The sequence below is a fragment of the Miniopterus schreibersii genome, assembly GCF_964146895.1.
Source record: "Miniopterus schreibersii genome assembly, chromosome: 5".
Lineage (NCBI taxonomy): Eukaryota > Metazoa > Chordata > Mammalia > Chiroptera > Miniopteridae > Miniopterus > Miniopterus schreibersii.
In genome coordinates, this window is record NC_138106.1 from 8954319 (window position 1) to 8982046 (window position 27728).

At 53.0% G+C, this 27728-nt stretch overlaps 1 protein-coding gene across 4 annotated transcripts; it reads right to left on the reverse strand.

Moving 5' to 3' along the window:
- Positions 1–1488: 1488 nt before the first annotated feature.
- LSS (lanosterol synthase) lies at positions 1489–26825 on the reverse strand. 4 transcript variants are annotated; one of them, XM_081138376.1, is made up of 23 exons: positions 26706–26825; positions 26194–26359; positions 25068–25206; positions 22810–22918; positions 21839–21960; positions 20204–20300; positions 17503–17641; positions 17109–17217; positions 16361–16479; positions 15110–15207; positions 14590–14617; positions 12656–12712; positions 11931–12002; positions 11608–11658; positions 10846–10995; positions 10004–10100; positions 9148–9253; positions 6619–6684; positions 6082–6162; positions 5485–5655; positions 4435–4513; positions 3778–3911; positions 1489–1871 (listed from the first exon to the last, which is right to left on the reverse strand). In XM_081138376.1, the coding sequence occupies exons 1-22, from the start codon at positions 26717–26719 to the stop codon at positions 3780–3782; spliced, it is 2202 nt and encodes a 733-aa protein (XP_080994502.1). In that variant the 5' UTR covers positions 26720–26825; the 3' UTR covers positions 1489–1871; positions 3778–3779. The 4 variants fall into 4 exon arrangements, 2 of the variants coding, with proteins under 2 accessions (XP_080994502.1, XP_080994503.1); XR_013998877.1 differs by lacking the exon at positions 1489–1871 and adding an exon at positions 2131–2594 and having other exon boundaries at positions 3528–3911; XR_013998878.1 differs by lacking the exon at positions 1489–1871 and adding an exon at positions 2131–2594 and having other exon boundaries at positions 3452–3911.
- Positions 26826–27728: the final 903 nt, after the last annotated feature.

Below are 27728 nucleotides of genomic sequence, written 5' to 3' on the forward strand. Positions count from 1 at the left end.
CCCCAGAAACAGCCCAGACTGGAGTTCCACGACTGCCCCACCTTCCACAGCCTTGTGATGTCACCTTAAAGAGGCAGCGCCCTGCCCATCCCCACCCACAGACTTCCGGGTGGTACCCAGACCAGGTGCAAGGCAGATACCTCATGCCAGGGAGGGATGAGGGAGGTGGGGCCAGGCCAAGTCTAGATGGAATGCCTGAGATGCTCATGGGGAGGCCAGCCCCGCCAAGGGAATACACAGGACCAGGCCCGAGACAGGGTGGTTCTGGTACCTTCTAGGAACAGCCAGAATATTAGGCTAAGGGGATGTTGGGCCATTCACACCTGGGAGTCCGCAGGTCCAGTGGGGGATGCCTTCACTCTGAGTGACTGGTGCAGACAACCTCACAACCACCCCTCACGCTAAGCCTCAGGCCCAGCAGCTTCCCGACTCCAGGTTCACTCAGGCTCTCACAAGCTGGCCGGTCAGCCCAAACCTGGGCAGGTGTCTGGTGCCCCTGGGACACACACTTCAGGAAGGAAGGGGCAGTCAGGACAGAGGGAGCCCAGCTTGGGGCCCTATGATGGCCCCAGCCCCAGAAGCTCCATTGGCTCCAAAGGTCTGGCAGTTGGAGGCCGCCTCCTGACCACAATGCCCTGATGGAAAGGGCCCAGGTGGCACAGTGCTGTCCCCACATAGAGAGTGCTGAGTGTCTGGACACTGACCGTTACTGGACCTAACTGAAGATCCCCCACCAGAGCACAGGAGCCATCTGGACCAATCCCAGGCAGACCTGTGGTTCACGGAGTCCTGCCAGAGCCAGATTCCCTTCTCACACAGTGAGCTGGACCTCCATGAAGTCCACCCCAACAGGCCCGCCCCGTGGCACTCTTCCCATAACTGCTCCTCAGGTAACTAAGTTCTGTGCTATTTCCTGGTTCCAAAGGCCTTGGTCCTGCTTTTCCAAAGCCACAAAGCAACAGATGGGTCACCTACTAACCCTCCAGAGAAGGGATATAGCCTGAAAAGTGAACATGTGTCCACCTCCATCCCTTTAGCTCCAATGCTGGGTCCCCAGTTCAGCATGAAGGCACTCAGGGGGCAAGCAACAAGTGGGGTGTCTCCAGGTAGAACAAGGCCTTTGTTCCCCAGACTGCCCAATGCCTGTCATATTGCTTCAAGGAATGCAAGCCTGAATCAGGCTTTGTAGGAAGGACTTCTAAATTCCAAATGCCCCCTCTACTTCCCCAGAGGGACCAGTGTCTGGACCCATAGGCCGTACCATCAGAGAAACATCTCCTGAGGAAGGGTGTGGGTGCTTCCAGGGCCCACAGCAGATGCCCCTAGACCCCTCTATGGGCTCCCCCCATCACATTCAAATACCATTTATTTCCCAGTCCAAGAAAACCTTCTTGATGCCAAAGCCCCTTCAGCCATGGCATAATAAAATTTCCCAACATATTCGAAATCTGATAACTGAAAATAAAACAATTTGAATTCAAGACTCTTCAAAGATTTACCCAGGACAGAGAACTGGACTTTTAATCAGGTTAGGGCAAATATTTCCCCCTACATCTGCCAGTGTTCTGGTCCTGATGCACTATCCTTTTAATTCAGCGCTGGATTCAACTTGCTGATATTTTAAGTATTTTCTATGTTGTGAGAGAAACTGACCAGTGTCTGCTTTTCTTGTAGCATCTTGGTCTGGTTTTGCTGTTGGCATCACACTAACCTTATGAGTCGCAAAGTGTTGGATTCTGCTGTGACCAGGTGCCCTGTGCTGTGGCGCTGTGAGGAACGGCACAACCAGTGATGAGTGCACATTCTCAGCCACAGGGGATCTGTCTTACACCGATCTTCCTCTGCTGCCTCCTAGGGAGTTAGCACCGAGCCTGGAGGCCAACAATAGCAAATTAATCAGACACCTGGCATGTTTCTCATGTGCTAACGTCCCTCCCAACCCATCTGACTCTCCTGCCCTTATTTCCCTTTGCCTTGTGTTTCTAACCTTAATTCCTTTTTGAAACATAGTGAATTATAAGTAAGAATTTATATTGCAGATGGAGATGAAAAATAAATGAAGCTGATCAGTTAACCTATGATTCTTATATAGTTGCTGGGAGATGAGATGGAGGGAGTGAATACACGGCATTGATTCTTAAAACATTTTTATTGCCTCAATAAAACCGATGTAGCAACAATGATTATGTTCAGTAAGGAAAAGTATTTTCCTAGAGGTAAGTTTCCACTGTGAGTTAAACATTTCCTCAAAGGAAAGGGTATGAAGTTTACATCATGATGAACACAGAAAACCTAATGTGATTCCAGAGAAAGTTTCCCAGCATATTCAAAATCTGATAACTGAAAATAAGACAATCTGAATTCAAGACGATAGAGAAGTGGACTTTTAATCAGGTTAGGGCAAATATTTCCCCTGAAATAACTAGAGACATACCCGCTTATCTTCAAGCAACTACTTCTGTTCCCTGAAACTGAGAAGCTGGCAAGCCATGACAGTCCAGGACAGGGCCCAAGGGCCGCAAGAACCAGCCCCAGGATGGTTCTTTCTGTGTCTTCTGTCTGGACCAAGAGAGGTGACAGCTTCCCCAAACAGCCTGGGGCAGAGAGGCAGGGCCTGCCTCTTCACCATGGCCACACATGCAAAGCCTCCGCCAGAGGCAAGGGCCCTGACAGTTTCTTAAAACAGGTAATGATGAGGGCAGAGGGGCATCCAGATGTCCATCCACTGTCTGAGGGAGGACAGGTGGCCAGGAGAACGCAGCATGGGGCTGCCATCAGAACAAGAGGTAGCACAGAGAAACAGCAGGTGGAGGTGGCATTGGGGAGGGGCCTCTGGGTTAACGCCAGGCCTGGGTTTTATCAAACCTCTTGGTGACTCCTCATAGCTACCCACACAGGGAGGCCGTAAGCATGTGAGTCGCTCATCGTCATAGGCCAAAGGCAAACACAGGTGCCCAATTTTCTATTATGAGCCCCTAGTTCATGCACACTGAACCAGAAAGTTTTAGACTAGCCAGAGGGGAATTACCACCCAAGAAGCATCGCCCAGAAATCTGGCTCCCACTTCAGTTCAAAGCAAACTGGGGCATAAGGATCATAGCAGCCACAAAAGCACCCTGGACATCACACCTGCCTGGCCAGCTTCAGAAGGTAGTGACGACAAGCTGGGGTGCTCAGCTGTCTCTGGTACACAGCCATGCACCACGGTGGTAACTACTGAGCCACTAATGACCCTTCACCCTTTGTTATGCTTGACCTCCCTTTGCATTTCTGTTATTACAAGATAACTATAAACTCTGGAGGTGAGACGCTGGAACCCCCACAGACTGACTGAACCATGATGCACATGGACGAACGAGATCTGGCAAAGGGTTGGCATATCTGGTCCCTGTCCTGGCCAAGCCCTGGGTGGCCATGGTGAAGAGGCAGGCCCTGTCTCTCTGCCCCAGGCTGTTTGGGGAAGCTGTCACCTCTTTCGGTCCAGATAGAAGACATAGGAAGAGCCATCCTGGGGATGAGCCCAGCACCGGGCAGGAGGCAGATAAGGCACAAATGCTGAGAACTATTATTGGTTAAAAAAGCCCTCCCAGCCCTGCGACCAAGCAAGGACATGCACCACACCCCTAGGCAGGTGCTAGTCCCAGGATTCACTCCAGAAGGGATTGAGGGGCAGGGCTACAGGGGCACCCGTGTCCCAGTAAGATGCCCTAATTTCAATCAGCAGGCCCACTGGACACCTGGGCCTGCCATCCATGGCCAGGCACCCATAGGTCCTACCCTCAAGGGTGGCCAGCGAGAGTACTTTCAGGGTACAGGCGGGAGAAACGGCCAAGGGCCCAGATGGGGAAGACATTCCTGTAGCTTGTGTAGCTGATGGCACAGGACTTGTTGAAGACCCCGGAGATGTTTTCCTGAAAGGACACAGGGATTTAAACTCAAAGACTCCACCAAGCAGGCAAGGAGATCCCTGAACCGAGACCCCAGGTGGAGGTCTAGGCGGCTTGTGGGGAGTCAATGAGGCAGAGCCTCAGCAGCAGTCCTCCCACCACATCCCAGCTCTTGGATGCCTCCACCTGCAGCACCCTCCTGCCTGGTCACCAGCCACACAAAGGCATGTTGACCCCAGGCTCATGAAGGGGAGAGGAGTTAGCCACACAAGACCTCACGACCCCATGCCCGCAAGGACCAGTAGTGAGGGGCCCATTAGGAAGAGCCCGAGGGCTTCTTCTGTCCATCACCTCCCAGTGCCTCCTGGCACCACCAGCCCTGCCCCGCAAGCCAGTGCTTAGATCTGCTTTCAACATAGGCCACTGTGGGCAGTATTTCTGAGTCTCAAATCCCCAAAGCTAAACGCCACCCACAAGCAGCCCCTGAGGGACAGAGGGACAGCAGGGGATGTGAAACCGGGGCCAGTGCTGAGCCCCCACAGCATACCTGGGGCCAGTCACCATTGGGGAGCTGTTTTCTAAGCAGACACCTGACTCCTCTCTCTAGGGCCTCTACACCAGGATGCCTGTGGGAAGAAGAGGCAGTGAACATACCATCACCACTCTGTGGAAGAAACAGCCACTGGCTGCAGCCAAAACCTGGCCCTCACCCTCTATAGCCAGGCACAGGACAAAGATGTGAAAAACTTAACCCAACACACAGTAGGTATCAGCACCACTAGGTACAATCAGCACATCTCAGGCCATCACTGCACAAATCCACCTTGAGAAGCAGAGGATGCAGCGTGTGGAGGCGAGCAGTTCAGGTGGGCAGCTCCACGAAAGTGGGCTATGAAGGACCCACCTGTTCCAGACCCAGGGCTCTGGTCTCTGCCCCAAGGTGCTGCTCTTCTGCACCCCCCAGGAGAGGAGGAGGCCAAGCCTGGTCCCACCCGGCACACTGGTGTTCAGGGCCCTCTGAGAGCCACAGAAACCAAATTTGCTAATCCTTGCAGGTTCAGGACCAAGCTCAGCTGTAGGAGGCAGACTAGGGGCCAGTCTCTGACCGTCCTCAAGGTCCCCACAGACCAGGCCCCTGCTGTTCACACTAGCCTGGCCTAGGTTGTAGAGGGTTTTAAGAAGATTCCCCAAATGGCCCCAAACCAAGAGAGCAGCACAGACTGGGATACTGTGCATATCTATGTGTGTTGTGTGTGTATGCATGTATGCACCTGTGTCTGAATGTCTGCAGGTGTTCACCTCTGAGTGTACACCTGCTGTGCACACACATGGCTGAGCACTACTGTGGAAACAGGTGGGACCACAGAAAGCAGTGGTAGATGCTCCACGCCTCATGCTGTTTCCCTGAGGCCTCTCATGTCCCTTGTTGTCACTGTGGGTAGTAAGCCTCTTTGCAGGAACCCACTGATTCAGACGGACCTACAACTCAGCCAGGAACCCTGCAACCTCACCTCCTCCCATCCCTGCATGCATAGCTCAGCCACCCACATCCCAACCAAGTTGCCAGCTTCAGTGTCCTTCCTTCGCCTGCCCCCACCTGACAGCCATCAGCCCCATCAGTGCCCAGCATGTGTTGTGGATCTGGGACTGGCTGCTCTGCACATAACGCCGCTGCTTGCAGGACTCGAAATCCTCCCCCCAGCCTCCATCCGCCATCTGCTGGGACAGCAGGAAGTCGCAGGCCTGGGAGACCTCTGCACAGGCAGCCCTGCAGAGATAGCAGACACAAGATGCCGTCACGTAATGGAGGTCCCAGGCCCCTGGGTTCTCACCCTGGCCAGGCCTCCTTGGGCCATGGGGAGGGGGACAGCACTTGAGGCCACCCCACCATGGATAAAGTGAAAAGCTTTGTAGCTGCAGGTGGCCTCATTGCCATGACTACCCCATGAACCCCACTAGCCAAGCGGAACTGGGTGAGGCCACTGGCCACAGCTCGGACTGAGGCCTCTGCATTTGTCTCAACCCAACCAAGTGAGTATCCTGGACTTTAGCCATTGCCACTTTTAAAAAAATGTAAAAACACCCCCAAAATCAAACATCAAGGAAGATACTCCCCAGCAAAGCATCACACTGAGAAGACCCATCCCACGGGGAGGTTGGGGGAGACCAGGGAAGAGGTAATGACCTTACTCACCCATCATGATAAGTCTGCCCCATGCAGGCAAAAGCTTCCAGCCCAAACCAGGTGCCATAGGTAAAGCAAACCCCCCAGGAGCTGGAGGGAGACAACGGGGAAACAAAGCCTCAGCTACCCAGGCCTTGTTCACAGCAGGTGTGACACGACAGGAACATCCTCCAGCATGGGAGGCTGTGGTTATTTTCAAGAAAAACATCCACATGGCCTTCACCAGCCACACCAGCTTCAGAGCTTTAAGGCCAGTGAGACAGACCTGCCCCCAGCCCTCAGGGGATGGATCTGTCTGCTGGAACCATGAGCAAGATAAGAACTGATCCAAATCCGGGGAAGGACGTGAATAATCAGACCCAACAATGCACAGGCCACTGAGCACGTCCAACACACTTGCCAAACACCACCGGGGGAAGGCCAGGCATTCACAAGGGACAAGGTCCGTCAGAAATCTGTTGCTGGCAGCATCCTGCCAGAGTCCTCTGATGCAGCACATGCGCACCATGAGTGCAGTCATGTCCAGGTCCGGCACATCTCACTTACCCTTCCCAGGAGCCATCAGCCCTCTGCTTCTGCCTACAGAACTCAAGGCCCTGCTCGAGGACCTCCCTGCAACACAAGAGGACAGTCCAGTGAACATTCCAGCAAAACATCAATTTACTCAATTCTGTCTCAAAAAAATAAACAGGGTCTCCCTTTAAAAAACATGTAAAAATAAACCAACAGTTCAGAGAGGAGATACAAGGTCAAAGCAGAAGCAACTATAGGACACAGGAGGGAATTAAAGAAATGAAAGAGGAAAGCAAACAGTGAGGGAGGAACCAATGTTAGAAGCAGCTGCAACAGGATCAATATCACTGAAAACAGTGTCAGTGACACAGGCTGGAGTAAATCACACAAGATGACATTTTAAAAAGAAATAAAAAGTCAGAGAGAAAACAAAAGATTTAGAGGACAGAGAAGCTCCATCACAAGTCTAACTGGTACCTCTGAAGAAAGCCCAGTTTTCTGAAAAGGCCAGAGAGGAGGTACAAGTACAGTCTGAGGTGCTGTGACCTTAATTTAGACAACACATTTGAAATTTCGACAAAATGTACAAATTACTAGGAATAGTAACTTATCAAAATGGCCTCAAAAAGAAATAGAGATCCTGAATAGTCCTATAACTACTAAAGACATGAGTTTAAAATGTAAACTTTTCCCAGAAAGAGAACTCCAGGCCTAGAAGTTTTGTAAGTGAATTCTACTAAACTATCACAAACATTCTAATCTCACACAAACTCTTCTAGGAACTAGGAAAAGAAAGGAACACTCCCTAATTCATTGTAGGGACCCAGCATAAGCCTTTCAAAGCCAGACAGGGAAGGAAAAGCACGTGCCCCTGTGGCTATGAAGGGCTCAATGGATACGGATGCAAGATTCTATACTAAATACTAGGAAACTGAATATGGTAGAGATATACTAAGTCAGATTCGTTCCAGAAATGCAAAGGTGTTTTAATATTAGAAAAGTCTACAATAATCATCCATGACATTAAAAGACAAAGGGGAACCCGGCTGGCATGGCTCAGTGGTTGAGTATCGACCTATGATCCAGGAGATCGCAGTTCGATTCCAGGTCAGGACACATGCCCTGGCTGCATACTTGATCCCGGATGGGGGTGTGCAGGAGGCAGCCGATCGATGATGACACTCTTTCATCATTGATGTTTCTCTCTCTCTCTACCCCCTCCCTTCCTCTCTCTGAAATCAATAAAAACATATTTAAAAAAAAAAAAAAAGATAAAGGAGATAAATACATAATCATCTCATAGACCCTGAAAAATCATTTGCTAAACACAATACCTGCTCACAATGGAGGGAAGAAACAACTTAGCAAATTAGAAAAAAGAACTTTGTTACCCAGAAAAGGGGCTAACTACCAAAAAATTACCCTAAATATCATTCTTAACAGAAAAATATTACAAGCATTCCCCTTTAGAAAGTCAGGAAATATGACAAAGATGCCACTATTACTACTTTCCTCAAAGAAAACTCCAGGCCCAGATGGAATCTCCAAACACATAAGGCCAAAATAGCACAAATCTCACAAACTCTTCCCAAGAACATAAAAAGAGAATATACTATCCAACTCATGAGTCCAGCATCTCTTCACAGGAGACCGAGAGATATTATAATAAGGAAAATTACAGACCAGTTTCCCTTATAACCACAGTTGTAAAAATCCTAAATAATACACCTCTCAATTTTAATCCAACTCTATAAAATGTAAAACACATAAGGACAAAGCTGAGCTTCTACCAGGTTCACCATGAAACACGAGACAAGGGAATCATCCCACTAAGGAAACTATGAAACCAGCAGCATGTACCCTATGACACAGCATATCAACCCTGAACATCCTTTGTGCCCAAAAGATAAACACATGTGTTCACAGCAGGATGATTCATAACTACGAACTGCCCCCAAAGAACCATGACAAACACGTGGACATGCAGTGCAGCACCTGCACTCAGCAGAGGCACCACAAGCCAAGAACAGTGTGAACCTCTGCTCTGTAGGCCCAGTCTCCTGTGCACGAGGCTGAGTGAAGAAAGAGGCCCAGGAGTCCCCACCTTGGGTCCTCAAGTGCAATAACCCAGCAGCCGCAGGACCAGGAGAGGAGGGAACTTCTGTCCACTTCACAACAGTTACTCAGGCACCACACAGAGGGTCTGCGCACTGCTCTGCATATGTTAGACTTCAATGGGACAGATTAAAAAGCTACTTCTGTACATGGATGGAGCTGGGGGTATGGGTCTTTAACATTAAGAAGATGTGGAAAATAACTCGCTTCTGTGTTATAACTGTGCTGCTTGCAGCCCTCAGTACATGTATCTGATGTACTTCAGGGCACACAACCAGGTTCAGAAACATCATAAGCCCCTCCCATATCTGAATGAGCTTCACTTCAGGGCCCCTTTATGCCATGGGCCGTAGTTACAGCACAACAGCTCTCAATATCAGGTTTGCAGCAGCTGAGCTCTTGACCCAGTTGGTGGCACTCATGGCTCAGTGGTTAGGCTGCCTTTACCTGATTTCCCCCGGCCTGTGCTCTGGAAACTGCTTGTGGAAATGCTTCAGTGCCTGCATCACGGCCGAGGTGCACTCCACATACGTGTAGTCAATCATGATGTCCCCTGTGAAAGTGAAGGATTGAGGTCTGTGAGTTTCACCTCGACAATTCAGGCGAAATCACAAAGCACACACAGCACCGTAACGTGCAGGGCCTGCACAGCCTATCAAGAGCCTGACCGTCCCCTGGTGGAAACAAAGAAGGTGTCACCAGTGGCCAGCCTGGGAGACGCAGCCACCAGGTGGCAGGTGACTCCTACATAGGTGACCTGGTGACCAAGTGACCTGGAGGCCCATCTGCTGTGGAACAACCAAGCCAGTGGAAGGGTGAAGGAGTGGGCACAGAAAAGAGCTGCATTCCACCCTGAACACCCCCCACTAGACCATGTTTCACAGTTATAGGAGGGGTACGGGGCATGCAAAGGCAGACCAGGGTAAAGAACTGGCCCTCACACACCAGAACTATGACATGCAGCACAAGGACACAGGGAGAGAGGATCTCCACCGACATCTCCACTGCAAGGAGTGCTCAGGAGACAGGGCAGTCTCCATGGAGGACAGAGCAGGAGTTGGCCCAGCTCAGGCGAGAGCCATATGTGACCCCCAAGACAGAAACACGCAGCTTTCTATAGGTCAAGGTGCATGGAACACTCCAGTGCTTGGGGAGCTCCTTAAAGGATCCACCATCAACCTCCAGAGCCTCTGTGGGCACTGACCCTGGCCAGGGGAAAGACCTCAGGGCTCTGGTCAGCAAATCTGCACTGGGGCAGGCAGGGTCCGGGTTGTACCCACATGTCGGCAGGCCAGCCACTCACCAAAGATTTCTGAGGGGTTGAGCAGCTCCAGCAGGTACCCGCCACGCTTGGTCTCATAGGTAGCAAACCCCCCATCAGTGTTTCTCATGTTCAGCAACTAAAACCAGAGACCACACATCCTTAGAGCTGAGCATGTGTGAGTACACAAGGCTGGGTGGGCTTTCTGGAAGCACCCAGGGCTAAGCACTGATGGGCAGGGGTGAATAGCAGGGAGTTAGACCAAGACTCTCAGATGCCCTGACAGTGGGCTGCAACCTTTATCGATCAGCTATATGGTAAGTAACTGTCTGGGAACACACCCCTATATACGCATACATTTATAAGTCACATATGTGCTTTTGAATCATATAACCTCTGCTATAAGACATGCACTGAAGTGGATTTGCTGAAAGGCTTGTCCTCTTTTATCAGACACCCAGTGGAGCCTGACAGGTCTCCCGAAGGAGGCACCTGGGAGCAGACAGGTCTGTGAGCCTCCAGAACCGGAGAGAGAATGGGGTTGCAGCAGCTGCCACAGACTGGCCCCACCCTGCCCTCAGTAGCTGGGCCCAGGACACTGGTTTATACACCCATGGGGGAAACACAGGGTTCTGCACACACCCAGCCAGGACCTCCTGCTGGCCCACCCTGAACACTCCCCACTGGATGTTCTGATGACAGGTGTCATCAGAAGACATGCCCCTCTACTTCCCGTCTTGGTCCTCAGTACTGGCTGATAGAGATCCCATGGGAAGTATACGTGAGTGCACAGCTGCTCCACAACTATAACCAGACCCAAGGGACCCCTGTGTGCACGTGGCCCCAATAAACGGAAGACAGGGACCCGTGCCCAGCAGCCTTACCACAGCAACAGCATCAAAGAGCTGCTCTTGCAGGACGTGCGTGGTAACAAAAAGACACTTTTCCTGCACGAGAAGGATAGACTTCAAGGCCTCAGCTGTGCAGTCAGAGACAATCCAGCCACAATCCAGAGTACTGAAGGAGAAGCCGCCCTGGAAAGCACAAAGATTGTGACTGGGGGTGGTGGAAGGCTGAGCCCACACCCTGTCTTTGTGATCACGCAAAGCCACTGTGCCCTCCACACCCATGCGGAGCCACAGCCCCAAGCTGAACACATATGTACGGGCCTCCAGCTTCCAGCACAAGAACCCCTCGGGAGTGTAGCCTCTCCCACCATCACCCTCAAACCCCACCACACAATGAGCACAAAAATGGCCACAGGCAGCCTCCTGAACCTTGTGGGGACACAGCCACAGCTGTGTCCACAATCACAGACACTGAAGAAACTACCCCTTGTGCCCTCTGTCCACCCCTCATCACTCTAATTCATAACCCAACAGCTTATTTCACATCTGCACATGTGTCTGTCTGGAAGCATCTTGGTACACAGATGTGCACATAGCATTTGAAGAGGCCCACACAGCTCAGCTGCCTCAGCCATGCATGCCTCAGTCAGGGTATCTCAGGAGCATCACTGGAACCCACAAATGCATGCACAGAGTAAGAAGCCCCAGGACACTGAGAGAGGAGCCCTCTTCAAAGGCCTGGCCCGGCTAACAGGGAGCCTCTCCCAGGGCTTAGGGTGGCAGTCACAACCCAGGTACCTTGCACATCTGGCGATAGTACTTCTGGTAGTCAGGTGGGTTGTCTGGGACCTGGGCAGCGTCCGAAGAGAACACGTGGAAAGCAGAGGAGGGAGAATGTCACTGCCACACCAGACACCAGGGCAGGCTCAGCACAGCAGGATATGGCGAGACCCAGTGCTGCGGCCTCAGTCATCAGTGCCAGGAGCCCCTGGAGGTGTCACCCCCATGGACCACCACCCATAGCCCCTCCCACTGCTGGGAAACACAATCAGGCACCCCTGGAGCTGGAGAGGGCAGAGTAGGAGGGGAAACCTCTGCCCCTAACAGCACCCAGGGTTCACCTGTGAGATCCTCAGGAACTCATGCGCCTTCTGCAGGCAGGACGAAAACTCAGGCCTGTGGTGTGCACCTGCCTGGAAGAGACAAGAGGCTGAACCACTGGGCACAGGAGCCTATGTGGGTGGGCTGGTTTCAGGAGGATCCTGGTGATGTCTTTCTACCCCAGGAAACCAGGAACAAACCCACCTGGGTCTTGGATGTCTACTGACAAGTCACGAAGATATGGAGAAATGGAGTAGTCAGGAGGGACGACCACACCATACCCACTGCCCCCATACCCCACTCACAGGATCTTGACCCGTCCAAGGCAAGCCCTACATAACCCAAGCACCACAAAGCCCAGACCCCTCCCCAGGGCTCCTCAGGACTCTACCACCTCATTCTACCAGAATAAAAACACACTCCCCTTTCTCTCTAGTACCTGCTCAGTGCTCTTTTCAAAGTGCCCAAGAGAAGCAGTTTGAGTTTTACAAGAGCCTGAAACAATCCCCACTGCCATATCTCTTGGGACAGCCTCTCCAGCCTCCCTGGTCCAGAAGCCTCCAAGCAAGCCCACCACCCAGAGCTGCTGGGCAAAACCGAGCTTCAGCAGGACCATTACCAGAGGCCTCAGAGCCCAGGAAAGCAATGAGTCAGGGTCAACAGGTGTTGTGTTCAAGTTGGGCATAGGGGATGGGCACAGGAAGATCAGCTGGAGGCTGAGGAACAAGGAGACACAGCCACGTACCTCTAGCAAAGCCTGGATGGCGAACGAGGTGTCCCAGATCTGAGAGCCATTGGTGCCCTGCGCACAAAGGATGAACCATTGCAGGAGCCAATGCGGTATCCTCTCATCAGCCACTGCCTCTCAGAATCGAACAGTATCTGGAGACTACTACCAGCTCCCACAAAGAGGTGGAACCCAGCATCTCCTGATCCCTGGCTCTGGGTTCTGTGTACCCTTCAAAGCCCATGATTGCTTCAGGGAACTGGTACGCCAGGCAGTCCCACCTGCCTTCACCAGGCCACCAGCCAGGATAGGACTGCATCAGGGCACTTCAGGATCTGGAAAGCCACCACTGTGGCCTCCACTGTCTGTGGCCTCTACCCACCCAATGAGCCTCTGACTATACTCATGGTGATGACCAGAAACATCTTACACTTCTAAGGTAGGTAGCACCTGGCCGCGGTCTCAAAGGGGCTCGGAAGGCCCCCCTGAAATCCCATCCTGAAAGCCTGGTTTACTGATCAGCACTCCGGTCTCCCTAGAACACCACTGACCAAAGCCCAGTGAGAGAGAGCAGGACTGTGACAGACATGCAGATAACAGGAATGGGAGTGGAAACACCTGAGCCCAGACCAATTGGCGGCACTAACGGGGCAGCAGGTACCAGGGCCCAGTAGGATGTGTGTGGGAAGAACTTGCACCAGGAAAGCCGCCTGGCCAAAAGAAACCTGAATGACATCAACTCTCAGGGTCTAACTGCCAGTTTGCTGAAAATACAGGGCCCAAAGGAAGAATCTGGTTAGATCTAGAAGGTGGGCCCTTTAGAGGCAAGTCACCTGGAAAGAAGGCACTTAGGAGATGGCTAGCAAAGCAACTACAAGGATCAGCCACTGGGCTTTAATCCTGATGCCTACAAGCCCAGCACAAACCATACTGGGGCTTCACTGACCCCGTTGTGGCAGCAACATAGAGGTTTCCTAAAGACAAAGAAGCCCTTGAGCACTGGGGCGCTGAAAGGGCCAGAGGGGGCTTGCCACCCTCCCCCCCTTGGCATATTTTGAAAATCCTTTTACAAGAGATTGGCAGTGTGGGAGTCAGGAGCTGGGAGAGGGGCTCAGGGTATGCCTGGAGAGAGCACAGAGGTGAGCTCTGCCCTGGGGGTGGGGTAGGGTGGGTCCCGTGCCCATCCTAAATGCCCAGTAGCCTGTGCTCCCCAAAAACCCTGCTGGAACCTCTGAGTTCCCACGCTGAGCCAGGCAGGTATAGCAGACAAAACCCCTCAGGGTGGCGCAGTGTTTCCAGGGCCCCTACAGCCAGAGGTCAGCCCAGGAAGCCCTGCAATGTGGTATCCCACCCCAGGATCACAAACAGAAAATATGACTGTTGCAAGATGACCTACAACATCCAAACAGCACAGCCCAGTGGGACACATGCAAAGAAGGGCCCATGGGGGTTCATCTCAGGACTGGGGGAAGAGGCAACAAACCCTTAGAGGTGGGAGCAGCTCAGCAGGTGCTAGGCTGGGGGTATGGAGGGCAGGACTCTCCTCCTACCTAAGGCCTGAATTTCATTAGTCAGTTTAGTGTGTGGGTTCTGAAGTCAGTTTCCTCCTGACCTGCAATCTGAACTACTCTGTCTCACAGATGGCCCCTACACAGTGGCTGCAGACCCTCTATGCTCCCACAACCCTGGGGGGCTCTGACTCAGGGGACTCTGATCCTCAGCATTCCCACAACTCTGAGGGAATCTGACCCTCAGCGCTCCCAATCCCTAGGGTTCTAGGCTACCCTGCAGACTGCCCAGCCCAGAAGGCGCTCCATGTCCCCTCAGAGACAGGATGGTGGGCCTGCCGCCGCTCACCACACACCAGGCCTTGTGAAGAGTGATTTTTGAATCTCAACACACAGGCAGGAATGTTTGCAAAGGAAGCTGACAGCCAACCCTGCAGCCCTTACCTGCATCTTCATGCCATCAAGGCCCAGCCTGTGAGGAGAAAAGCCAGGTCAGAGAGCAGAAGACAAAGAGCTGCAAGTCAGGCAGCGCCCAGAGCCCCCACTGTGCAAGAGACTTGAGGACAGCTCCCCCTCTCCTCAGCCTTGTGAACAGGCAGCAGAAGACCCCTTCATGGTATAATCCATAACTGACCAGCTCTCCTTGTCACCAAACCTTTCTGACATTCGCCCAAAACTGCCCTGTCCAGGCTTCCTGGTTCTGCCTTCTGGAAGCATCTAGTTTATGCTATGGGATAGACCTTTCCACTCAAACAGGACCCTCTCCAGCTTCCATCAACCCTGAAACTATTGGTTCCAATGTTACACCAGGAGCCACAGCACCCTGGCTAGGACATGAAGATGGAAATGCAGTCACATGCCTGTTGCTGCGGCAGCGGGGCCCAACATCTGCACTGGGCTCTCAGCCATGTCACTAGAGACTAAGGGTGACACCAACCAACAAGGCTCTCCTCGCCACACTCACCAGAGGTAGTCAGGAATCCTGGAGACATGCTCCTGGAAAATGCAGGAGGCAGGTCCGTCCACATGCCAGCGCACAAGCATGTTGATGACTTTTGAGACCTGCAGGAGACAGGCCTGTCAGGGCTCTGCTCCAGGATGTAGCCCCCCTGGCCAAGCCAGGCCTTCTGCTCTAACCCACGTCTCCCAAGCACACATTTCTTCTAGGCCCTGAGAGACAGAGCCCCAGTGGTGCCCAGAAAACCAGGTCTCCGAGGGAAGCAGGAAGGGGCCAAAGCTGTACACAGAGGAGGGAGGGAGACCTGTAAGACGTGTGAGGCCAGCCAGCTGGTGGTGAGTAGTACCACCATGCTGGTGCCAGGGCAGTCTGGTGGGGTCTGAGTAGCAAGGGGGAGATGCAGAGACCAGACCCACAGGTCTGCCTGTGGGAGCAGACAGGGGCTGCCCGCTCAGTGTGGCATATTCTAGAGGGCCAGATCTTTCACTCTGGGATCTCCTAAGTAAAGATCCAACTAAAGCTACATCTAACATGTCAGACGTGCTCTACACAGCATTAAGTCAAAGCCCAAGAGTCACACTGTTGCTAAAAGGAACACAACTGGCTGTGCTGTGGGGCATCATCATTTTCTATCCACTGGGGTCCCATGAGGCCAAGAAAATGCCTGGGAGCAGGGTTGGGAGTGGGGCTGGGTAACACTGCACCAACTGGGAGTATGCTGAGAAGCCAAGGTCATGGCCCACCACAGGCTTGAAAGCATTCTCCCTCCTGCACCTGTCATCCATGGCCATAAGCTGGCCTCCCCTACCCTCTACTGGCCAATGTGCGCCTGGTCATACAATCCAACAGGTGTGTCCACACCTGGACCTACCAGGCAAAGCCAGGTCAAAGCCCAGAAGCTTAGAGCAGTGAGAGTTCCATGTCACAGGGCTAGGCAGGATCCATAAATGGAACCCATGCACCACTGCTGCTCTAAACCCCATTAGAGAAGGGCAGATAGGCGTTACCAGGGGTGAGGCTGGCCAGAAAGATCCTGAAAGGTGACCTCAAAGAGCAGTGTTCAGACAGGAGGTGGGGATAGGAGGAGGGCCAAGCACACAGATGGGTCTGTGGGAGCAGAGGGCTGCCTGCATGGAAACCCTTACTCCCAATTCCACAGACTGGTCTCTGGGCCTTCCACCCTGGGTCCTCACCCACCTCAGAGCTGCACTCAGGTGCCTATACAATGCCAACACCCAGCAGACAGGTGGGACTCACTGGGCCAATGCTGATACACTTGGTGAAGCGGTCATCGGCCACAATGTGCTCATACAGCTTGTGGATAGCCCGCTGCCTCAGGCTGGTGCTGTGGTGGCGTTCATATAAGTTGAGGATTGCTGCAGGGGAAAGGGCATCAGTAAGCACAGGGCACAGGGGAGCTCCTGGCCTCAGCCCAGCCAGGCATAGGGCGGCATCTGGGCCCTTCCAACCTTCCCTGCTCTGCCTTCCTTTCCTACTGGCACCCCATGCCTTCACACCCCACACCTTGCCTGCCCCCACACACCCTGGCATGCTGCCATGCTGTGTTAGGAGGGCTCCATGAGTGGAAATCCAGCTGTTTCTCAGCATTGATGGGACAGGGACCCACCTAGCATCCAGGGCCTGGCACACAGGGAACATGCCCGCTTCCCTACACAGCATTCAGTGCCAGCCTCTGGGGGCGGGGGGGGGGAGGGGTGTCCCACAGAGAGGAGAATCTGGCCTGGGCCTGGTGGGGAACTACTGCTCTCTCCCCTAGGGAAGGAATGATTGAGCCCTCCAAGGACCTCAGCTCCAAGTTCTCCCATCTAGAAGCCCAAGCCCCAGGATCTCTCCAAGGGCAAGGCCAGGGCATGTCTGCTGGAGACGAGGAGCACATAGTCAGCCCGTCACCACATGACCCAAACAACAGGAGAGAACAAACTCATTGTCACCTCAGGTGTCAGCTGACCCAAGGAGGCCTAGCCAGCCCTGGGGAAGCACCCACCATACACCACACGAAGCAGCCAGCTGTGGGGCGTGTACAGGTCATCAGGGGCCACATTATTCCTCTGCGCTGGCCAGTTGATGCTGGCATAGTCCTCCACGTAGAGCTCCTAGGGAAGATAGCACCTCAGTACTGGGCTGCCTGTAGTTCTCCTTCCTCTGCCCCCTAGAGCTCATTCTGATAAAGAGTCTACATCCCAACCCAACCTCAGGGCCTGCTTCCCAGGGACAGGTGTCTGTGCCCCATCCCATAGCAAGAGCCCCTCTGGGCAGTTCCTAAGGGGACAGGAGAGGGAGGCCTCACCCTAACCTCAGGGGGGTCATCTCTACAGGGTCATGGGAGTGGGCGTGCACAGTCAGCAGGACTTGAAGATGACCCAGGCCCAGGTCCTCACCTGGCGCAAGCTCTGGACCAGCGGGTCCTCCTCCTTGGCTTTCAGCCGGGTGGCATAGCAGTAGCTCATGGGCAAGTAGACCTGACGGCAGTGACACCAGAGTGTGGAGGGGTGTGCAGGTACCCAGTCAGGAAACAGCCTGGGAGGACAGTGCATCAGCAACAGCCTGGGTCCCACCATCACCACTACAGCCCCAGGCCTCCCAAGCATGGACTCAGGATGGACAGATGTCCAAGACTAAGTCAGCAAGCCCAGCACTCGCACAGCTAGGCTCCATGGGGAACATTCAAACTCCCTGGGTGCCCCAGGGCACAGGCTACTCCTGGTTCAGCCAAATGCATCCTAAAGCCAGGAGACTCAGGTCCTAATGTTCAGGACTGTCTGGTTTCTCAGTTGTGACAGACAAACCATAGTAACATGGAACGTTAACAGTGAGAAACAGGTGAGGGGTGTGTGAGACAGCTCTGGAATACCTTTGCAACTTTTCTGGAAATTGAAAACTATTCCAAAATAAAAAGTTTATTTAAAACGGTTAGGCCTGAGACTTTGATCATGACCTCCACCCATGTGTCTTCTGACATTAGCACAGCCAGGCCCCCTGCCTGGGTGGGTGAGCACGTAGGATATTTCCTCCACCCTCCTCCCCTTCAAACCTCTGTCCTCATATGCAGAGCACAGGGAGGTACAGATCTAGTGTACTCTTCATGCCCCCCAGCCTGGGGCCAGTTCCCTCACTCTCTTGAGAGCTCCTCCACCTACTTTAAGGGCATTTTTTTTACATTTGGGGTTCAGGTCCTCCATCTTGCATACCTGTCCTTTACTCTCTAAACCACACCCCCTCCAAAAACTCTAGCAAAAGTCAGCAGCGACTGCTGGGGCCCCACCTTGTGAGAGGCACAGGCAGCACAGTTTCCCAACAGCAGTCTTGGATACCCACGCCCTCCAGGTGCCTGCTCTGCACACTTCGTCCCCTACTCCTGACACACCAGTGGGGTTCACGGTCCAGCTGGCAAACCTGCCAGGGGAGAATTCTGTAATGGCCCCAGGACACCTCTCTGCCTCCTCCAAGTTGCCAACCTTAGGTAACTGTGCTCCTCAACTCCTCCACTTTGCCTTGCTGTCCCTCTGCCACCTTACCCCGCCTCATGGCTGCGGAGGCTGGGCCCTCCGCCCTTTCATCAGGACCTTGCTATCATTTACCCAGTGACCCCTTCACCACTTGCTCTTCCTCCACCAAAGTCATCTAACACAAGGGCCACCCCTCCAACCTCCCTGATGCTCCCTGGGGGACCCCAACCCTGCTGACAGTGCTCCAGAAGGCAGGCAGGGTTCCATGGGTCTCACCTTCTACAAGGCATAGTGGCCTATTTATATGCCTATGAATGTTTTCTGGGGAGATGTCACAGCTTTCATTAGATATTCACAAAATGTTACAAGACACTGGTTGTGTCAGACAATAAGGAACTAGTGTTGATTTTACTGAGTATGTATACAGTATTGTGGTTCTTTCTGTTCAAAAGTAAATTCTTATTTTTTAAAGACACACACTGGCCCAGCCGGGCGTGACTCAGAGGTTGAGCGTCGACCTAGGATCCAGGCGATCCAGGGTTCAATTCCTGGTCAGGGCACATGCCCAGGTTGCGGGCTCAATCCCCAGTCGGGGGCGTGCAGGAGGCAGCCGATCAATGATTCTCTCATCATTGATGTTTCTATCTCTCTCTCCCTCTCCCTTCCTCTCTCTGAAATCAATAAAGATATATTTTTTTTTAAAAAAGACATACACTGAAGTGTTCGTGGGTAAAGTCTGATGCCTGGGATTAACTTTAACATTTACCATCACCTTGCCTGGTGTGGCTCAGTTAGTTGGAGTGTCATCCTGTACACTGAAAGGTTGTGGGTTTGATACCCCAACGGGGACTATACGGGAGGCAACCAATCCATGCTTCTCTCTCACATTGATGTTTCTCTCTCTCTCTCTCCCTTCCTCCCTCTATAAAATCAATAGACAGATCCTTGGGTGAGGATTAAAAATAAGTTTTTCAGAAAAAAACATTTACCATCAGAAAAAAACAAGGGGCACTAGCCAGTTTGGCTCAGTGATTAGAGAGTAGGCTTGTGGGCTGAAGGGTCACTGGTTCAATTCTGATCAAGGGCAGGTACCTCAGTTGCAGCCTCAATCCCAAGCCCTGGTCAGGGCGCATGAGGGAGGCAACAAATTGATATCTCTCACATCAATGCTTCTCTCTCTGTCTCTCTCCCTCCATTCCACTCTCTCTAAAAAACACCATAGAGAAAATATCCTTGGTAAGGAGTAACAAAACAAAACCACCAAAAAAGAAAGGACTGGTGTTAAAAGAAAAAGAAAAAAGACAAAGGGGACAGATAAAACAGCACAGCATACCCCAGTGCTTGGGCTGGTGAGGGGCCTTGGCTTTCACCTTCTGCATTTCTGCAGATGCTCACAGCCTCCATAATAACAAGATGCAATCATGCTCGTCCAGGCAGCAAAGCCAGAGCTTCCCCCTTCTACACCAGGGGCTCTGTAATAGCCCTGCAGGGTGACCCACCTGCCGCATGGCCCAACCTAGGGCACCTCCTTCCCTCTTTCTATCTGTCTGCAACAAGGGACCCAGGGCCCTGTCATTCCACTCAGTAGGGCAACAGGTACCAAGCTGCCACATCCACAAAGAGGTAAGCATACCACATCTCTGGGAACAGGGTGTTGAGGCCTTCCCAGCTGTAAACATTCAGGACAGCCAGCCAGAATTTCCCCCAGGACGGGATGGCCACTGCTCCACCTGGGGAGAGAACAGGCCCACGTCATTTCCCTCTGACTGGACCCCCAAGAGTCACACGTGCCCTTCTTGCATGAACTGAAGGCAGGAGCCTCCAAACTCCATAAGAAGGTTCCAGAGCTGCTCAGGACTACCCACCACCACAGCCATGGGTTCAGATCAGCAGCTTCCCCAAAATGGGTATGTCCAGCCCCAGGAGAGGCATTCACAATACTACCTTCAGGAAGGTAGGGGTCCAGCTACCTGGGTGAGAGGCCAAAATGCACACCGCAGCCTATATCACATAGGCCTGGAGGTAATAAGGGGCAGTGAGTGCACATGCTCAGCTTTCTCTTCTTAGGGACACTTATAGCTGCTCCTGACATGCGTGTCCCCACTGGATAGGCAGGTTGGAACTCCAACCTGGCTGTCAATGACATCCTGGCCCAAAATGGAGCCACCCCAGCAGCATGGGTTCCATTTATACAAACACTATCCTGGCTGTGCTTCACAAGGAGGCCAAGCCCAGACCCACGGGTTGAGGAGTCAAACACCCAGGAAGCCACCAGGGAAGCAAGTGTGACCCAAACACATTCCCTCCATAGGCAAGGAACCCAAAAGCAGCTGATGAGACCAGAGGCTAATGAGGAACTCACTGCCAAGAGTGACATGTGAAAAGAGTGAGGAATTTCATTAGAATGCACACAGGAGGCTTATTAATCTGGCTGGGCAGTTCAGGAAGGGGCCCCAGAGTAGAGCCATGTAAGATGCCAGGTGAAGGATGAGGAGGAGCTCCCACAGCAGTGGGTGGGGTGGAAGGCAGGATCCCAGGTAGAGGAAGCAGCATGTAGAGCCCTGAGGCACAAAGGGACTTCAAGGAGTTGACAGGAGCCCCTGTGTGTGAGCACCAGAGCAAGAGGGCAAGTGGATGGAGGAATGGCCACGAGAGACAGGCAGTGAGACCTGCCAGGCTCTGGAGAGCAACAAGAAAGCTCTCAAAATCAGTGGGAGCCATGGAGCCTCCCCAGGGCTATAATTAAGCCTTCAGAGTACACAGGCACGGGAGAGATGCTACCTGCTAGAAGCCCCATCCAGCAAACAGGAGGGTATATGGTTATCTTAATTTGCTTTTTAAAAAACTACTGGAGCCGGCGTGGCTCAGTAGTTGAGCATCGACCTATGACCTAGTAAGTCATGGTTTGATTCCCGGTCAGGGCACATGCCAGGGTTTCGGGCTTGATCCCCAGTAGGGGGTGTGCAGGAGGCAGCCCATCAATGACTCTTTCTCATCATTGATGTTTCTATCTCTCTCCTCCTCTCCCTTCTTTTCTGAAGTCAATAGAAACATATTAAATACACACACACACACACACATATATATATATACACGTATTACTGGTAAGGTTAGATGGTCTCCACTTTTCTGCTTTGATGAATTCCCTGTTCATGTGTTTCACCCAGTGTTTCAGGTGAAAGTACATCTTTCTATTTCTCATGTGCAAGACATCACTAAGCAGAGGTAACATGGACCCTTTATTTAGAGTGTGCTGTACAGAGCATACCTTTCTTGTGAAGAATGCTCCGTGCTCGCACCAGGTCAGGATCATCAGGCCCAACACCCAGGATTCTTAGGGACACATAGCTGAGCGCAGTCCCAAACACTGTGGACTTGTCCTCGATGTGCCTGCAGAAGCAGGAAACATGGTGGCAAAATGACATATTTTATGACTTGTAAGAAATTAAGCAGTGCTTTTAGTTAAATTTCCTCAGGAAATCAGGAGTGCTAAAACATCCTACACTGACAACATGGCAACACAAGAAACACCCAGAACAGCCACCTCCCATGAAAACCAAAACTGGTCCTGCAAAACCTGTCTGCCTCCTCTGCTTAATCCGCACACCTCAAGCAATATGACCCAACTAAGGCTCAATCATCACTATGGTAACAGAATACACTACAAGGTAACATGTAAGGACATGCTATTGCCCTGTGCTGTCATAAGACACTGGAGAGATCTCAGCATCTGTCATGACATGCTGGAGCCCACAGGCCAGAACTGAGGCCCACGACCCTGTTGAGGAGGCGAGCGGAGGCTGAGCTGTCCCCCGAGGGTTCTGTAATGGAGGCCGTTGGTGTAGATTTGGCCCACCAGAGCCCACAACCAGGGTGGGCAGGCAGTTGACCACCTTGGGGGAGGGTCCTGATACCAGAGCAAGCCCTGCTACAGAAAGGCAGGCTGAGACTAGGGAGAGCTGACCAGCCCCTGCTGCACCTGTTGCTACCCCAAAGTCAGACAATTTCTTTCTGTCTTAGTGAAAACAGCCAGATGGTTTTCATTGTGGGTGAGGGTCTCGAGTCTCTAAGCCAGTCATGAAACGAGTTTATAATACAAGCTGTGACACTGAACACTCCCCCACCCACCCCAGATCCACAGTTACAGTCACCCCACCCCTCGACAGATACATGTCCTACACAAGAACATCTGTGCACATGCATGCACACATGGGCAGTGACAGGGCTGGGCAGACTCACAGGCCCCAGCCACCGTCAGGGAGCTGCACCGACCGCAGGTACCGCACGATCTCTTCTCTGTATCCAGCTGGCAGAGGGATGCGTGCTATGTGGAACGTGATCAGGAGGCCTATGTGGCAGAAAAGGTGTCAGTCACTGGGAGCAGCCACTCAGCACTGTTAAGCCTGGTCCCTTTCCTCTTGAGGAACCCTCCTGATAGGGAGCTATTCCCAAGGTTCTCCTTCCCACAGAAACAAGCCTAGGAAGGCTGCTCTTCCTGGCACCATCAGGGACTCTGGGAACAGGCCACAGACGCAGCAGCAACAGCATGTGTGACACTTCCCACACAGGGTATGTGGAGCTCATCCAGTGACTCCAGGATCCCACAATGTTGTCACGCCTGCTGGGGCACCCTTCAATGGGCTAACGCTTGCTTACATGTTTCTGTTTTAAAAGTTATTTCTGCCTGGCCAGGCATGGCTCAGTGGTTGAGCATCAACCTAGGATCCAGGAGATCGCAGTTTGATTCCCGGTCAGGGCACATGCCTGGGTTGCAGGCTCCATCCCCAGTAGGGGACGTGTAGAAGGCAGCCGATCAATGACTTTCTCATCATTGATGTTTCTGTCTCTCTCTCCCCTTCTCCCTTCCTCTCTCTGAAATCAATAAAGATGTATTTTTTTTAAAAAAGTTATTTCCTAGCGTATGTGCAAATGGAGGAAATAAACAACAATAAACAGCCACAAAGAACCTTCCCTTCCCTGACTGGCCCTCCTGAGCATGGTGCTCACAGGCTGCCCCCCAACCCCACCCCCTGATATTAGCTCCATCAGCCACATGCTTATGACACCCTGCACAGAGGTTTTAGGGTGAGTCTGATCACAATGTGCCGTGGAGCAGTGCCTGTCTTTGGCTCAGAGCCACATTGGCCGCAGACATTCCACGGAAGGGATCTAGATGCTGAGATACCACAGAGGCTCACAGAAAATAAGCGCATCTCCTTTCAGAAGAGTCATGACAATGTCAAGACAGGAAACACACACACAGGCAGGAAGCAGAGCTAGTGTCTTCCCTCATTTTACAAGGAAGGAAACTGAGGCACAGCCCCTAAGTGGTGGGGTTGAGGCTGGAGCTCAGGGGGTTGGACCCCTGAATCAGTGCTCACCAGTGAGGCACATATGTGCACATTATATTCAAACCAGATCCTCATCATCCTCATGTCACAGGTGAGATGGCAGAGGCATCTTAAGGCCTATTGCCTTGCCCAGGGTCAAAGCTGAGCATGGGAAGTCTCAACAGGTTCCAAGTAGGTCAAAGGGAAGAAGGAGCTCTTGATTTACCCCAAGGGCAGGCCTATGGGCACCCAGACAGAAAGATAAAAGCTGTACAGTCCAGCCTATGTGGTGTGGGAGGGCACAGGTTGATTCCCTCAGGAAACTTGCCCAGGTTGCCAGCTTAGTCCCCAGTAGGGGGAATGCAGGAGGCAGCAGATTGATGATGTTTCTCTATCATCAATGTTCTATCTCTCTATCCCTCTATCTTCCTCTCTCTCTCTAAAAAAAAAAAAAAAAAAAAAGAAAAAAACAAAAAAAAGCAAGCTGTACAGTCCAGGAATCAGCAGGGCTTGAAGGCAAAGTGGAGATAGGAGCTCAAGGGACCTGCAGTGCTCCTCCCACCAGGAAAAAGGGTCCTTCTGCATATGTTTATAGAAAGAGATTTCCCATACCACAAGACTGATTATTTCTTTAGAGAAACATTTATAGGATGCAATAGTCTTCTCTAGCCAAACTAATTCCAGGTCAGGGAAGTCCAGCGGCAATACTCCTGGCACCTACCAACCAGAACCCATAGCTCACCTGGCTGAGCTCCTCAGCCACTTCTTCAAGGTGCGTTCACATGCCAGAGCTGCCCACAGGGGACTTAAACATACCCACCAACCACCCTACCTGACTCTAGCACCTTTGCACAGGCTCAGCCCTCCACCTGGAGTGTCACACCACTCTGCACTGGGACCCAAGAGCCACTCCTCCTCCACCCCCAGAGCACCTTGCTTCAGTTGTCACAACACTGGGATAGCTGTGCCTTCACCCACCTCTCCCAGCACCAACACCATGATAACTGGGGTGCAAGGTAACCTCTCCCAGCCCTATTCCACGTGAGCTCCTGGGTGTGCACCTGCTCACTCATTCACACCACAAACATACACCAAGGGCTTAAACCAGGTCAGGCCATTTGTGCCCCACGGTGGCATTGCCCACAGGCCAGGGCAGCACCCTCCTACCTGGCAGAAGGAAGAGTGGGCCGCCATAATCACCCGCCCAGTGTCCGTCCTCGGCCTGCAGTCCCATATAAAATGTCATCCCATTCAGAGCCCCCTCATGGGCTGTGTGGGCTTTGGGCAGGTCTTTAAAGTAACTCTCCTGCAAAAAAGAAAAGAGATGAGACCTGAGGGGGATCAGTGGCCAAGCTAAGGGGAGCCCGCATCGCTTACAATCCAAGTCAAAATAATGAACCTGAATTACTTTAAAAGTTTCAGCTGTTTCAATCAATCTGAAACTCTTTGATGATGGCATTACCATCTCAGCAAAGTAAAAAGAGTTTTACATTCTCATGGTTTTGCTTTCCAGTAAAACATATTTGCAAGTTTCTTCACTTCTCCAAGATATCTTAACTAAATAAACCAAGTGCCCAAGAGTGTGGAGAGGGGCACTGATGCCCACCCGGACCTGAAATTCAGGCCTCTCACAGAAAGGGGCAAGGGAGCAAAGAGCAACTGGAGGCCAGGGCACAACCACAAGATCCCATTTATATGGAATACTCTAAATAAGATAGCTGAATTTCTTATATGAAATTCATTGGATGAAAAGCATTTTTTTTCTGCCATGGCCGGGTAAGTCAGTTCATTGGAGCATCATCCTGTACACCAAAAGGTTGCAGGTTCAGTTCCCAGTCATGGCACATACCTAGGTTTCAGGTTCCATTGCTGGGCAGGGCCCATAAACCAATCAATCTTTCTTTCACATTGCTGTTCCTCTCTTTTTCCCTCCCTTTCTCTCTCTCTAAAATCAATAAAAACATATCCTCCGCTGAGGATTATGAACAAAAAAAAGCCCCAAATATTTTTTTCTGAAAAAAAAAAAAAATTGGAGTAGTTTCTTCCACATGACTTAGTGATACAGGAATTAATGCAAAGGGGTCCATTCAACTCATGCCCTATCTTTAACCAGCTGTAGTGACATGTGGTCCAGGACCCACACGACACATCCCTTCTACTTTAAAAAGGAAGAAAATACCCTCCACATGTAGCTTTTGAAAGTTCCCAATTGGTTCTTGGTGCTCCTGGCTAAGGAAAAGGGATGGGAGCAGGAGTCCCCGACATTGTGTGAGAAGCAGACTCGAGCACCTACGGTGTCCAATCCCAAGGAGTGAGCTTCCAGCGCAGTCTGTCCCCGGCCGGGGTTGTCCTCTTCTTGAAAATATGTCCACACCTGCCTTCCCCTCTCATTGCTGAGTCGCCAACGGCTGAGGTCTGTGGCGGGCTCTGTCTTACGGGGTCCTCTACGACGCAGACACCTGAAAACGACCGTGAGTGGCCATCCCGACTCTTCTTTAGGTCAGAGCCCAGGGGTCTCACTTCCAACAACCCACAGGCAGGCCCTTACCCTCACCTCCCAAAATGGAAACACTCCCAGCTCCACTTCTGTCTAGCTATTGCCCCATTATTTGTCGTGGCAAGTGAAGACGCCAGCCACCAGGCGCCCCAGGCCCCCATCCCACGGGGCTCTCCCCAGCCCTCCCTGGGCAGGCGGCCCCCAGCCCACGGGGAACCTGGCGTGGAAGCACCCTTCTCGCTGTGACCCCTCCTCAGCGCCCCGACCGCGCTCTCCCTTCTGGTGGGAGCCCGAGCCGGAGGACTCACGTGCCCTCTGTCATGACGGCCGCCGCGATCTCCGCCACCAGCTAGCGCAGAGTCACAGCGCACCGGAGTGAAGCCTTCGCGGCCTTCGCTCGCGCGCTGGTAAGCTGACACACGAGGCGCGGTGGGAAGATGCCCGCGGAGCCAATCAGAACGCCGCGGGGGTGGGCCCCGGGCAGTGCCTCGCCACCGCACTGGCGGAGCGCGAGACGCCTCACCGCGGGGGAGGCGGGACCTGAGTCGAGGGGGTGTGGCATGGGAGGCCCGCGGGACTGGGCCAGGCGGGGCCGGACCCTGACTGGGCGAGGCTGGCTCTGTTGGCCGCCACGGGAGGAGTTGGACGGAACCTTAGGGCGAGCGGGACCTAGGGGCTGGGCGAGCCCGGCTTGGGTCCGGGGCGCGGGGCTCGGCGGGCAGCTATTCGCGCCGGCTTCCGGCGTCTGCCTCCAGGGGCCGGGGCCGCAGCGCCCGGAGGCGCGGCTGAGGAGTGCGCGGCTGGGGCGGGGTGGCCGCGTGAGGAGAGGGAGGCGGTCCCGCCCCGCTGGAGCGCCGGAGGGCGGGGGGGACGTGGGCGCGAGGCTTAGGCTGAGGGGAGAGCGAGGGCCGGCACCCGAGGCAAGAAGAAGCTCGCGCTCGGGAGGAACAGCCGAGGCCGCGGCTGCAGGTGCCCGAGTGCGCGAGGGAGTTTGTGAGGGAAGATGGTGGGCGGCGGGCTCCGGGGCCGCGGCGAGGCAAGGAGGGCTCCGGAGGGGAGGGGCTCGTCGGGAGGCTGCGCCCCAGGGTTCCCGGTGGGGCTGGGCGGGTGAGGCCGAGGTGCCAGGAATCTCCGTGGCCCTGGGGAGGGCGAGGCCAAGCGAGGGCGTCAGTTACTCCCAGGGGGTCCCAGGAGTGTTGGGGTTCCCAGGGTTAGTTAAAGATGCAAGGCCTTAGCAGTGGAGGGGAGAGAGAGAAAGACGGAAACGAGGGAGTGGCCAAGCCTGACGGAGGCTGCTGGACAGGGAGGGGATGGGGTGGGGGGCGGGGCAG

Excerpts from the sequence above, each read along its gene's own strand:
- LSS (XM_081138376.1), bottom strand. Across the intron at positions 6,685-9,147 it reads CACAGGCCGGGGGAAATCAG|GGAGGTCCTCGAGCAGGGCC; the intron begins GTAAAGGCAGCC and ends CTTGTGTTGCAG. Across the intron at positions 4,514-5,484 it reads ATGGGGCTGATGGCTGTCAG|GCATCCTGGTGTAGAGGCCC; the intron begins GTGGGGGCAGGC and ends TTCTTCCCACAG.